Source organism: Cannabis sativa, chromosome 7 (genome assembly GCF_029168945.1).
Source record: "Cannabis sativa cultivar Pink pepper isolate KNU-18-1 chromosome 7, ASM2916894v1, whole genome shotgun sequence".
Taxonomy (NCBI): Eukaryota; Viridiplantae; Streptophyta; class Magnoliopsida; order Rosales; family Cannabaceae; genus Cannabis; species Cannabis sativa.
In genome coordinates this window covers 9,940,102-9,953,223 of record NC_083607.1, presented here as the reverse complement: position 1 = coordinate 9,953,223, position 13,122 = coordinate 9,940,102, and the positions used below count along the sequence as shown (strand labels likewise).

The 13,122-nt window shown below is 36.2% G+C and overlaps 1 protein-coding gene across 1 annotated transcript; it reads left to right on the top strand.

Annotated features, from left to right (window-relative positions):
- The first annotated feature begins 1,871 nt into the window (after positions 1-1,871).
- LOC115696899 (phosphoinositide phospholipase C 2) lies at positions 1,872-6,246 on the top strand. The gene is made up of 10 exons (XM_030623785.2): positions 1,872-2,138; positions 2,361-2,814; positions 2,921-3,117; positions 3,642-3,777; positions 3,868-4,107; positions 4,188-4,417; positions 4,900-5,017; positions 5,195-5,347; positions 5,436-5,522; positions 5,666-6,246. The coding sequence occupies exons 2-10, from the start codon at positions 2,494-2,496 to the stop codon at positions 5,957-5,959; spliced, it is 1,776 nt and encodes a 591-aa protein (XP_030479645.1). The 5' UTR covers positions 1,872-2,138; positions 2,361-2,493; the 3' UTR covers positions 5,960-6,246.
- The last annotated feature ends 6,876 nt before the right edge of the window (positions 6,247-13,122 follow it).

Genomic DNA, 13,122 nt, shown 5'->3' with positions numbered 1-13,122 from the left:
AGAATAGGAGGGAGAGTGACCCAGGGAAGCATTGAGGAAATCGTTATTCCTAAAATACTTGGCTTTTGGAATAGATGCAAGAAGGGAATCAGGGTTGTGGTAGATCCTCCAAGCTTGTTTAGCCAACATGGCTTGGTTTTGGTGAATAATTGTACGAAAACCAAGGCCCTTAAAGAATTTGAATTTGCAAAGATTGTTCCAGGCTTTCCAGTAAATTTTAGAGTGATTGTTCCCTTTAGAGCCCCACAAGAAATTAGCCATAAGCGTTTCCAACTGCTTACAGATAGAAAGGGGAATGCTGTAGCATGACATGACAATTGAAGGAATAGCTTGGATTACTGCTTTCAGAAGGACCTCTTTGCCCGCTTTAGAAAAGAGCTTAGAGTTCCATGTGCTAAGTTTAGTGTTAGCTCTTTGAAGAATGAAGTGAAAGGAGGACTTTTTGGATCTCAAAAAACATTGCGAGACCCCTAAATATTTATCAATAAAAGGTTTATCCACCAAACCAAGAAGTGAGAGAAAGGAGTTCTTGTTATGAGAAGTGGTGTTTGGGGAAAACAAAACCGAGGACTTGGATAAATTAACCGACTGAACAATGGCCTTATTATAGATACTTAAGATATCTTTAATAGTCTGGCAATTCTGATAATTCATCTGAGTGAAGAGAAGGCTGTCATCGGTAGAAAGAAGGTGAGTTATAGAAAGGGTCGATCGACAAATGAAAATGCCATTGACCAAGTTAGATTGTTCTTTAGACTGAATGATGGCAGCTAAACCCTCAACAACTAGAAGGAAGAGGTAGGGAGAAAGGGGATCCCCTTGCCTGATTCCTCGGGACAATAGGAGGGGAGAGCCCATTATTAATATAGAGCTTGAAAGAGACAATCAAAATGCAGTTAATTATGAGAGAAACAAGAGTATGGGGGAAACCAAGATGAAGTAAAATGTGCTTAAGAAAATCCCATTTACCTTGTTTTTTTTTTTTTTTTAAATATTACATAATAATTAGAAGAAAAAAAATTACATTAGACTAAAAATTTAAAAAAAAAAAATTATAAAAATACATATTGACGAAATTTTTTTTATATACATTATAATTATTTAAAATTACTATAATTTTTTTTTTGAATAATTAACAGTACTGAATGTAAAGTTTAATTATTTTATTGTAATCATGATTATTTTGTCTTATATACGTAGTAAATAATTATTTAAATTTTATTTTTAGTAGTAAATTATTTTAAAATTTACAAGTAATCTTAAATAAATATAACATTCACAATAATAAAAAAGATTAAATTAAAAAAACTCTCTTAAATACTAAAACTAAACTCTTTCAAAAAGTACTATATTTTTCCAATAGTTAAAATGAAATAATTTTCTTTTAATGTTTGGGAAATGAGATTAATTTGAATGATATAAATAGTATGGGGTGATTCTACAATGCACCCCTTAAAAGGAATATACTGATACACCCTTGACTTGTTTTGACATTCAGAAAAAAAATTTAATCTAATTTTTTTTTTTCATATTCATGTACGTTATAGCTATTTAAGATAACCTACAAAATTTTGAGAAATTTTGAATAATTTATAATATAGAAAACAATATTCAAACAGTCTATTTTACACGCGTATAAAATAAAATAGTCACGATTGCAATACACTGTTTGAACGTAGTTTTCGGCGTGTTAAACTTTTTCAATTTTTTTAAAATTTTGCAGGATGTCTTAAATAACGTACATGACCATGAGAAAAAATTTGACTAAAAAATTATTTCAAGTGCTAAAACAGATAAAGATGCATCAATATATCTATTTTAAGGAGTGGGAATTTCTTTTATATAAATAATAATTATGCTACAAATAATAATAATAATTTTACAATAACTAAAATAAAGATAATAATGTTTAAATGGGATGAATATGATATGTCATAGTCTCTTTCTCTCTCTATTGCCCACTGGAATTCCCAATTTCCATCTAAGGAGGCAGTTCACCCTAACCTCTGAGCTAACATCATCGGCTTCTTTCTCTCAGAGAAGAAGCTCCCCTTCTCCCACAACACTTTCGCCGGTGGCTGTAACCACCTTCGCGTCCTTCATAAAGATAACCCTTTCCCCCTAACTTACCAACGTTGGTAAGCCCTCTCTCAGATCTCCTTCTCACGCTGGTTACAAGAGCTTCTGAATTTGATTCGCCTTCTGCTAAAATATCATAGTTTCTATAAACTATATATTTATTTTCATGATTTGATTACTTTATAAAAGGAAAGTTTGAATCTTGTAATTTGTAAATGACCAATGATTTTTGTAATTTGTTAATGTATCCTTGATGACTGGAATTGTTTGTTACAATGCAGTTCTCGTGGAACTTGTCATCAGGAATTGGAACGCTTCTGCTTTCTATTTTTGTTTTGCCGTCCAAACAAGAAATTGGGATATTCTTTTCTCTCTTTTAATTCACTTGTCCAGTTTTGGGATTGAGCTAAAACAATGTCTAAACAGACCTACAGAGTCTGCTTCTGCTTCCGGCGGCGGTTCCGCCTTGCTGCGACGGAGGCCCCGAAGGATGTTAAGGACTTGTTCGACCAGTACTCGGAGAACGGGTTCATGACCGTTGATCATTTTCATAGGTTCTTGGTCGAAACCCAGAAAGATGAGAAAATCACCAAGGAAGAAGCTCAAACCATAATCGAACAGAGTATTCGTGACTTCAAACACCTCCCTATCTTCCATCGCAAGGCTTTCAATCTCGAAGCTTTCTTCAAATACATCTTTTCTGACAATAACCCTCCAATCGCTCCCACTCTTGGGGTAAATATATCTTTTTTTCTTCAATTTTGGTTTTTGTTGTGATTACTAACATGTATGGTGGTTTTTGCTATCTGGGTAATTGTTCTTTTTTTTTTTTGGGGTTTAGGTGTACCAAGATATGACTGCTCCTTTGTCTCATTACTTCATATATACTGGGCATAATTCCTATTTAACTGGGAATCAGCTGAGTAGTGACTGTAGTGATGTACCAATTATAAAAGCTCTCCAGAAAGGAGTGAGAGTGATTGAATTAGATATATGGCCAAATTCCAACAAAGACAATGTGGAAGTTCTTCATGGAAGGTAGTGTCTTTGGCGTTCATTTCTGCGTTTGTGGAGACTTTATTTTGTGCATTTGTCATTAGATTATGGTTTCTGTTTTTTGCTTTTAAGATTTTTGAGTGTTTTCTTGTTTATTTCTTTGACCGTACAATTTTGTTTGATACCTAAAGTCAAGTTCTTACTTCTTAGGGTCAAATTATTGGGAGTGAGAGTGTGATTGAATTGTCACTAGAATGTTTCTTTTTCTTTTTTCTTTCCCCTTTACACTTGAATTTGATTTTTTATTGTTTGAATAAAGATCGATGAAAATACAAAAGATGCGAGAACTAAGTAGAGATAATTTGGTTTAATCTGGTCTCTTGGTCAACTGATGCATTACCAGCTAAAGTAAAAAATGTAGCTAAATATGTTCACTGATGTAAATTGAGTAAAATACTATATATGCCAAAAAAAAAAAAACTACAAAATTTCAAATATGTTCTTTTGTCTTATTGAATTCCCACTTAAGGATGCTATTCCTAATTGACCTACTTTTCTTAATGTAGGACATTGACTACTCCAGTGGAACTCCTCAAATGTTTGAAGTCTATAAAGGAGTACGCATTTGTTGCATCTGAATATCCTGTTGTAATAACACTAGAAGATCACCTAACTCCGGATCTTCAAGCTAAAGTTGCTGAGGTGACTGTAGTTTTTTTTTTCTTTGGATTTTGGTTTATATTATATATATATATATGTCTTTACTAAATGTTGTTCTATCTTCAATCCTAGATGGTCACTCAAACATTTGGAGATGTACTGTTTTCTCCTGGGACAGAGTGCCTAAAGGAATTTCCTTCTCCAGAATCACTGAAGAAAAGAATCATCATATCAACCAAACCACCTAAAGAATACCTGGAGGCCAAAGACGCCAAAGAAAATGAATCTGATTCACAGAAAGGAAAGGCTGCTAGTGATGAGGAAGCTTGGGGTAAAGAAGTCAAAAATCTAAAATCTCTAGGACATGCCAAGGTTGGTAGAGTTTTTATGTATGAGTTTTGCTAGTTTGTTGCCTCAATCTATCAGCACTTCTAACCTGCTATTCCTCGCAGAGTGATTTGGAAGATGAAGAAAGTAATGAAGACGATGAAGAAGATGGAGATCCCAATTGCTCGCAAAATGAAGCACCTGAATATAGACGTTTAATTGCCATTCATGCTGGGAAGCCCAAGGGTGGTCTAGATGAAGGTCTCAAGGTTGATCCTGACAAGGTTCGGCGATTAAGTTTGAGTGAGCAACAGCTAGAAAAGGCCATAGAAACTCATGGCAAAGATATAGTCAGGTATTCGGTTATTAACAGTATTTTCTCATAATTTGTGGGATATTAAGTTATTACGTATACCTCATCAATATCATTATGAGAATGTAGCATTCATATATTTTTTCGGTGCTTACTTTTTTTTAGATTGATTATTATTATGGTTATATTCTAATTAATACAAAATTTTGTCTCTGTAAAGATCTGAATTGTTTTGTCAAACTGAAAAAAAATGAATAAGCAGAAAGGTTGACCAGTTTATAGAAGCTGCTAATAATTTAGTATAGTATATGGTGTAATAGTTTAAACTATTAGCCATTAGTCAACAAAAGGTCTTACATTGGAGTTAAGTTGTTAGAATGGTTACTGTGGAGCCATATTCAGATATTAGCGTACTCCTGGGACTATGAAATTGTGATAATGGCTTTTCAATTTAATCTACTATCAAAATTCGACTAATGAGTTTTGGATATAAGCTATAAAGATTTTGGTCTCTTTTGTTACAGGTTTACACAGCGTAATATTTTGAGAGTTTACCCTAAGGGAACACGTTTTGACTCATCAAATTATAACCCACTTATTGGGTGGTCACATGGAGCTCAGATGGTTGCATTTAATATGCAGGTAAATTAAGCATGTCAAGCCTAAAGTCTCTTAACAGTATTCAATAAAATCTTCTTCGCTTATACTGATCTGATTCAGTTATTACATAGTAACTGCATAAGTTAGCTTTATGATTTTCCCGTGTGCTGCATATCAATTTTAGTTTGCTAAAAAAATTCTAGTGGTTCTTCTCTGTAGGGATATGGGAGGTCACTCTGGTTGATGCATGGAATGTTCAAATCCAACGGTGGGTGTGGCTATGTGAAAAAACCAGACTTTTTGCTGAAGACTGGTCCGCATAATGAAGTCTTCGATCCTAAAGTTCAGTTACCTGTTAAGAAGACTTTGAAGGTAAATGCTTTTATTCCATTTCTTTTTTCCATTTTTTTTTGTTTCTTTTATGTCTTGACTAATATATTGAGTTTCTTTTTATTAAAAGGTAACTGTTATCATGGGTGAAGGATGGTATTATGATTTTCAGCACACACATTTTGATGCATATTCCCCTCCAGATTTTTATTCAAGGGTAAGTGAATACAATTTACACTGATTTTTGCTGTCTTCTGTCACCAAGATCTTCATGAATTTACTTGAATTTTTGTTATAAAGATGAGTTGGTTAAACTTTGTGAACAATCAACATTTGATGATTTCATGAACCGAAATGTAGGTTGGAATTGCTGGAGTAACTGCTGATACAGTGATGAAGAAAACAAAGACCCTAGAAGATAACTGGATACCGGCCTGGAACGAGGAGTTCACATTTCCTTTAACTGTTCCAGAACTGGCATTACTCCGAATTGAAGTTCATGAATACGACATGTCCGAGAAGGATGACTTTGGAGGCCAAGCATGCCTACCTGTATCAGAGCTAAAGCAAGGGATTCGCGCAGTTGCTTTGCATGACCGCAAGGGTGAACCGTACAAATCTGTAAAGCTTCTTATGCGATTTGAATTTGTTTGAAATACCCTTATATTACTGCGCGACACATCGAAGAACTGCATTGCTGTAAATTTTTACTTATTTTTTCCTTGTGTTTATTTCATTTTTTCTTATATTATTTTGTGAGTGTTTATGTATATAGTCAATGGTAAAATGCATACGGGTGATATATTAAATATTATGTCGAGTAAAGTTGCTCTTTTTGAGCTGTGGTGTGTGGGGGAATACGTGTTTAGTAATTTTATCGACTTGTTTGTGGAAACCTTTGAACTCCTAATAAAGGTGTGAGGCTTTGTTATTTGATATAATATATGTATTTTTTTTTTCACATAATATATGTATATTTGTATTTTGAATAATTAGTATTATAAAATTTGTTAATTTTTTTTCGGTCTCATTTTACCTTTTAAATGGTGACATAACATTGCAAATTAAAAATTTTTGCTCCTCAACTTTATAACTATCATATCATACTCTTAAAAAAAGTTTAGAGAAGTTTTTTTTTTTTTTTTTTTTTTTTTTTTTTTCTGAATTCTTAAAATATTAAATCAAATCTTAAAAAATAATAAAAAAAATTGTAAGAAAAGAAACCAAAATTTTAAAATTAATTATGCCATTTAAAAAATTAATTATTTTTTATTTAAAAATTCAATTTATACATGAAAAAAATTTATTAAAGATTTAATTTGTGTATAAGTTCAATTTCTCGCAATGCTTGAATTTATTTTTTTTTCAAACAATTTAAATTTATTTAAGTAAATATAATATGTTTTTTTTTTTCAATTTACTTTTCTATATTTTTTAAAATAATTCAATATTTTTATCGAATTTTTCATAGTTATTTCTTAAAATTTTAAAATATAAGTTTGTGAATATAAATAAACTAGATTTTTGTTCATTGTTTAATATATTTAGGATTTTTAGTAAGGGTTTTTTTTTTTTTTTAATTTATTGTTTAAGATACGAGTTTGTAAATATAAATAAGCTTGAATCTTTTTATTTTTTTTTATTTTTCAAAGATAAAATATTTATTAGATTTTTTTGAATGGAAAATTAATTTTTATTTAATCATCAATCTGTTGCCAAACAAGATAATAAATCATTTGAAATAGATTTGAAACTGAAGGGACGACCAAGATACAAAATTGCAGCTCTAGTAAAATTATGAGCTACCACACATTAGTTGATCGTTCAATAAAATAAACAGAAATATTTCTCAAACTAGCAAGCAAATTTTACAATCTTGAATGACAAAACCAAACGAAGAAATCATACTGATAGAGCATAGTTGTAACGCCCTAATGCTAAGGCACGCTACAGTGCTTTTTCAATTATTGTGCAAACTTTGCTAATCAAAGTAATTTCTCGAAAAACGTGTCAAATTAAAATTTTTGCTTTAAACATTAAACTTTATAAAATAATATAATATTTACAAATCCCGGGATCCCGATTTCAAACTTTTGAAAAATTTACTGTTTAAACTTTACATTCAAAATATACAAGTTCTGGGTCGCACAGCGACTTTCAAAATACAACACCCAGATGTCCCGAGACCGAACACTCCAGGTCGCGCTGCTTGACATGTACAATCTCACCCAAGCTCGGAGTTCACTCTGTTCGGCCTTCGCCTTTCCTTTACCTACACATGGAAGCGAAGCGCGTGAGTCAACAGACTCAATAAGAAATGCATATAACATACCATATAATTTCCGACCTGTAAATAGGCGCCCATACACCTATTTACAGAGCTTAACCGATGAGCATGAACGTTCAATACCAGGGTACAACCACTATACCACATACACAACGTACCTAACTGTACGAGTGTTGGTAGGGTTTATTCCAATCAGTGAGTAACACTGAGTGATGTACCACACACCTTAGCATTTTCCTATGCTTGTGTTGGTATCACTGTATTATACTCAAATCAACAACAATCACTGTACCAATACACTCTATAACTTAATCATACAAGTGTTGGTAGTGTTTAACATAACTCAAGCATGCATATATATACACATATACACACATTCAGATAATCACATCATACATTATACACAGTTCTTACCTGTTTTCCAAATTCAAGTGTGCTGGCCGACCTGAACGGAATTCACGTGCTAGATGGATGCCCTAATCACAATAACGGTAACACAGATGAGTGACTCGCCAAATCGCTTTCCGGGACTTAAAACTCGAAACTAAAAGTTTCCCTATCAATAAACCTCATGGCAATACCCTATATAACCCAAAATTGGCCAAAACTAGGGTTCTGGAAAATCCCCCAACAGGCAGACCGGATCCAACCGGTATCCCGGTTCTGGGTCACCAACCGGTCGACCGGTTGGTATAGACCATCCGTAACCGAATTCTTGTTGCAGGAACCCAAAAATTTTCCCCCCTTGATTCAAATCAATCCCAAACTTTACCAAACTTTCCAGTATACCTATACAATGTATAAACATTCATTTCCAATCAACAAATCACAGAACAAACCAATAATTCACTTTATGCCATTAAAGCTCAAAGCTTGAGTTTCAAAACTCAAGCTTGCTTAAAATCATTCTCAAGCATTAAAACAGTAGCTAGGGACTTCAATCAACTCAAAATAACTCTAGAATTCGAACCCTAAGCAATTCAAACCTTAACAGCTCCTAACACCCCAAAATACCATTTCAACCTAACTTAAAAACTTAAAAACTAAGAAGGGTTCATTGAAGCTTACCTTAGATTGATTATCTCCTATGAAATCCTTGCTGAAATCCAACAATCAACAACAAACTCCCTTGGTTTGTCTCAGCCGAAAGCAAGAAAGAGAGAGAGGTTCAAGAACAATGAAACTTTTCTAATTTTTTTCCTTTTCCTTGGTTTTTCTTCAAATGAGACAAAAGGGTTAAGTTAATCCCTTGCTGAAATTAACTTGATTAGGTGTCAAAAACCTAAGGCAGCCACCTATCACTTATTAATTTTAAATGACAAAAATGCCCTTTAAGGTATAACTTAGGTATTCCTAAAACTAGGGATAAAATGGTCAAAATCCATAACCCCGCTCAATCCCGATAATTTATTTTCTCTAAATTATTTCCCACTATGAAATAGGGTTCTAAACTTACCCATGTGATCAATCTAGCCATCCATCGCATTTTCCGTTGTCGCCGAGCAAAAATTACAAAATTAACATATTTCACATATAAGCTAAATAATACCCCTAGAGTTTAATAAAATCTCCAGAATTGAGAAATTATAACTCTAATATTTATTTCTAAATATTGGGGTCCATATTCAAAATTAATTCACAAATAATACTAGAATAATAAAATAATAAAAATTAGTGCTAATTGCCTTTTCTAATCCACATTACTAGAGCGGTCATTACAATTATCCCCCCGTTAATAGGATTTCGTCCCCGAAATCTAACCTGAATAGCTCTGGATGCTGAGTCCTCATATCTGACTCTAATTCCCAGGTGGCTTCTTCCACCTTACTGTTCCTCCAGAGCACCTTAACTAGTGCAATAGTCTTGTTGCGAAGAACTTTTTCTTTTCTATCCAGAATCTGAACAGGTTGCTCTTCATAGGATAAGTCTGGTTGTAGTTCAAGGGTTTCATAACTCAAGACATGAGTCGGGTCTGACACGTATTTCCTTAACATAGAGATGTGAAATACGTCATGAACAGCTGATAATGCTGGTGGTAAGGCTAGCCGATACGCTACCTGCCCGACCTTCTCAAGTATCTGAAATGGCCCAATGAACCTAGGGCTTAACTTACCCTTCTTCCCGAAGCGTCTAATACCCTTCATTGGTGAAACCCGCAGGAAAACATGTTCTCCTGCCTGAAATGTAACATCCCTACGCTTCGGATCAGCATAACTTTTCTGCCTGCTTTGAGAAGCAAGCATCCGAGCCTTGATCTTATCAATAGCTTCATTGGTCTTTTGCACCAATTCTGGACCCAGGTACTTTCTTTCTCCTGTCTCGTCCCAATGAATAGGAGAACGACATTTTCTACCGTATAACATCTCATAGGGAGCCATCCCTATTGTACTTTGGTAGCTGTTGTTGTAGGAGAACTCAATTAAAGGCAAATACTTACTCCATGAACCCTCAAAGTCCATGACACAGGCTCTCAGTAGGTCTTCCAAAATCTGGATAGTTCTTTCTGACTGACCATCAGTCTGAGGGTGAAAGGCTGTACTAAACTTTAACTTGGTACCCATAGCCTTTTGAAGACTCACCCAAAACTTCGATGTGAACTTTGGATCCCTATCTGACACAATAGATTTAGGGGCTCCATGGAGACGAACTATCTCCTTCACATATAATTCAGCATATTGATCCACTGAATAGGTAACTTTCACTGGTAAGAAGTGAGCTGACTTTGTGAATCTGTCCACGATAACCCAAACAGAATCATACATTCCCGTAGTTCTAGGCAAACCAGTTACGAAATCCATTGTGATGTCCTCCCACTTCCATTCTGGAAGGACTAAAGGCTGTAATAACCCTGCCGGCCTCTGATGTTCAGCCTTAATCTGCTGGCAGGTTAAACACTTGGACACGTAGTCCACCACATCTCTTTTCATCCCATACCACCAGAAGTAGGGTTTCAAATCCTGATACATCTTGGTGGTTCCCGGATGCAATGAATATGGCGTGGTGTGAGCCTCATCCAGTATTTCTTTCTTAAGCTCATTCACACAAGGAACACAGACTCGAGCCTTATATAACATCATTCCACTGCTCGAGACTGAAAAACCTCTAGGCCGACCGGCCACCACTTCATCTCGAACTTTAACTAGCTCGGGATCTTCCAGTTGTGCCTTTCTGATTCTCTCCAACAGATCAGATTGGAGTGTTAAATTATGTAATTTCCCGACCACGAACTCAATTCCCGCACTAACCATTTCTGAGGCTAGTTGAGGAGCTATCATAATCGTAGTGCACACTTGTCCGGGACCCTTTCTGCTCAGAGCATCGGCCACAACATTGGCTTTCCCGGGGTGATATAGTATTTCACAGTCGTAGTCCTTAACTAACTCCAACCACCTTCTCTGCCTCATATTCAAATCTTTTTGGGTGAAAAAGTATTTAAGACTTTTATGATCAGTATAAATTTCACACTTTTCACCGTAAAGATAATGTCGCCAAATCTTTAAAGCAAAAACCACAGCAGCGAGCTCTAAATCATGAGTTGGGTAACGCTGCTCGTAATCCTTCAGTTGACGAGAGGCATAAGCTATGACTCTGTCAGCTTGCATCAGAACGCATCCCAGACCCTGTCTGGATGCATCACAATACACAACAAATTTCTCTTGATCTGATGGCAAAGCTAACACCGGAGCTGATATCAAACGCTGCTTCAACTCCTGAAAGCTTGATTCACACTTATCTGACCACACGAATCTCTGATTTTTCTTGGTCAATTCAGTTAGGGGCATAGAAAGTTTAGAAAATCCTTCGACGAAACGTCGATAATACCCTGCTAACCCGAGAAAACTTCGAATTTCTGTCACAGACTTGGGCCTCGGCCAATTCTTCACTGATTCTATCTTGTTTGGATCAACCATAATTCCATTTTTCCCAACTATGTGACCCAAAAAGGACACCTCGGACAACCAGAATTCGCACTTTTTGAACTTGGCATACAGCTTGTGATCTCTAAGTCGCTGTAACACCATTCGAAGATGATGCTCGTGCTCCTCTTCTGACTGAGAGTACACAAGAATGTCATCGATAAACACTATAACGCAGTTATCGAGGAAATCCTTGAATACCCTATTCATGAGATCCATAAAGGCCGCAGGAGCATTAGTCAATCCGAATGACATTACCAGAAACTCATAGTGCCCATATCTGGTTCTAAAAGCAGTCTTCGGTATGTCCTCCTCCCGAATTCTGAGTTGATGATAACCAGACCGTAAATCAATCTTCGAAAACACCGTCTTTCCTTGAAGCTGATCGAACAGATCATCGATCCTAGGCAACGGGTACTTGTTCTTAATCGTCAGCTTGTTTAGTTCCCGATAATCAATACACATTCTGAGGGAACCATCTTTCTTCTTTACAAAAAGAACCGGAGCTCCCCAGGGCGATACACTGGGTCGAATAAACCCAATATCCAGCATCCCCTGAAGTTGCAACTTAAGCTCCTTGAGTTCTGCTGGAGCCATCCTATATGGAGCTTTAGAAACAGGTTCGACTCCAGGTGCCAAATCAATAACAAAATCAATCTCTCGTTGTGGCGGCAATCCCGACAACTCCTCGGGAAACACATCAAGAAAATCTTTCACTACTCGAACTACCTCAGGCCCAAATGTTTCAGGTCTGCTGGAGTCAAATACTACCGCTAGAAATCCTACACAACCATTGCATAGTAAATCCCTAGCTCTCAACACAGAAATAACCGGGATCCGAGACCCCTGGACCGATCCAACATAAACAAATGGATCTTCACCTTCCGGCTGAAAAGTCACCATTTTACGCCTACAATCTATACTGGCCGAATACTTGGATAGAAAATCCATTCCCAGTATAATATCAAACTCAGTTAATTTCAATTCTATAAGGTCAGTACTCAATTCCCTATCTTCGATCCTAATCGGCATAGACCTAATGCGCCTATTAGAGATAACCAATTCCCCGCTAGGCATTAGGGTTCCGAACCCTCTTTCTAAAATATCACAAGGCCTACCCAAAAGATCAATCACCCTTGTAGCCACATATGAACGTGTAGCTCCCGAGTCAAATAATACTGTAAATAACAAGTTGTTGACGGGAAGCTGACCTGTCACAACAGAAGGACTGGCTGCAGCATCAGCTTGGGTAATGGCAAACACACGAGCAGGAACCGGTCTCATCTCGGCTTTCGGCTCCTCTTTCTTTGCCTGGGGGCAATCTTTCTTGAAATGCCCCACCATGCCACATAAGAAGCATGTCTTCCGGTTACATTCTCCCGGATGATGTTTCTTGCACCTTGGACACTCAGGATAAGAATAACCCTGGCGTCCTCCTCTACCTTGGTTCCCACGGAACCGCTTGCTTTGCCCCGAGCCACCAGAAGCTGGAACAACTTTTCTTTTCTGCTCAATGGTGGAGTCACCACCATCCTTACCATAAACAGGAGTGGGAACAGTGGGGGTTCCACCAACACTCGGAGTCACCCGGGGCTCCTGAAGAAATTTTACTG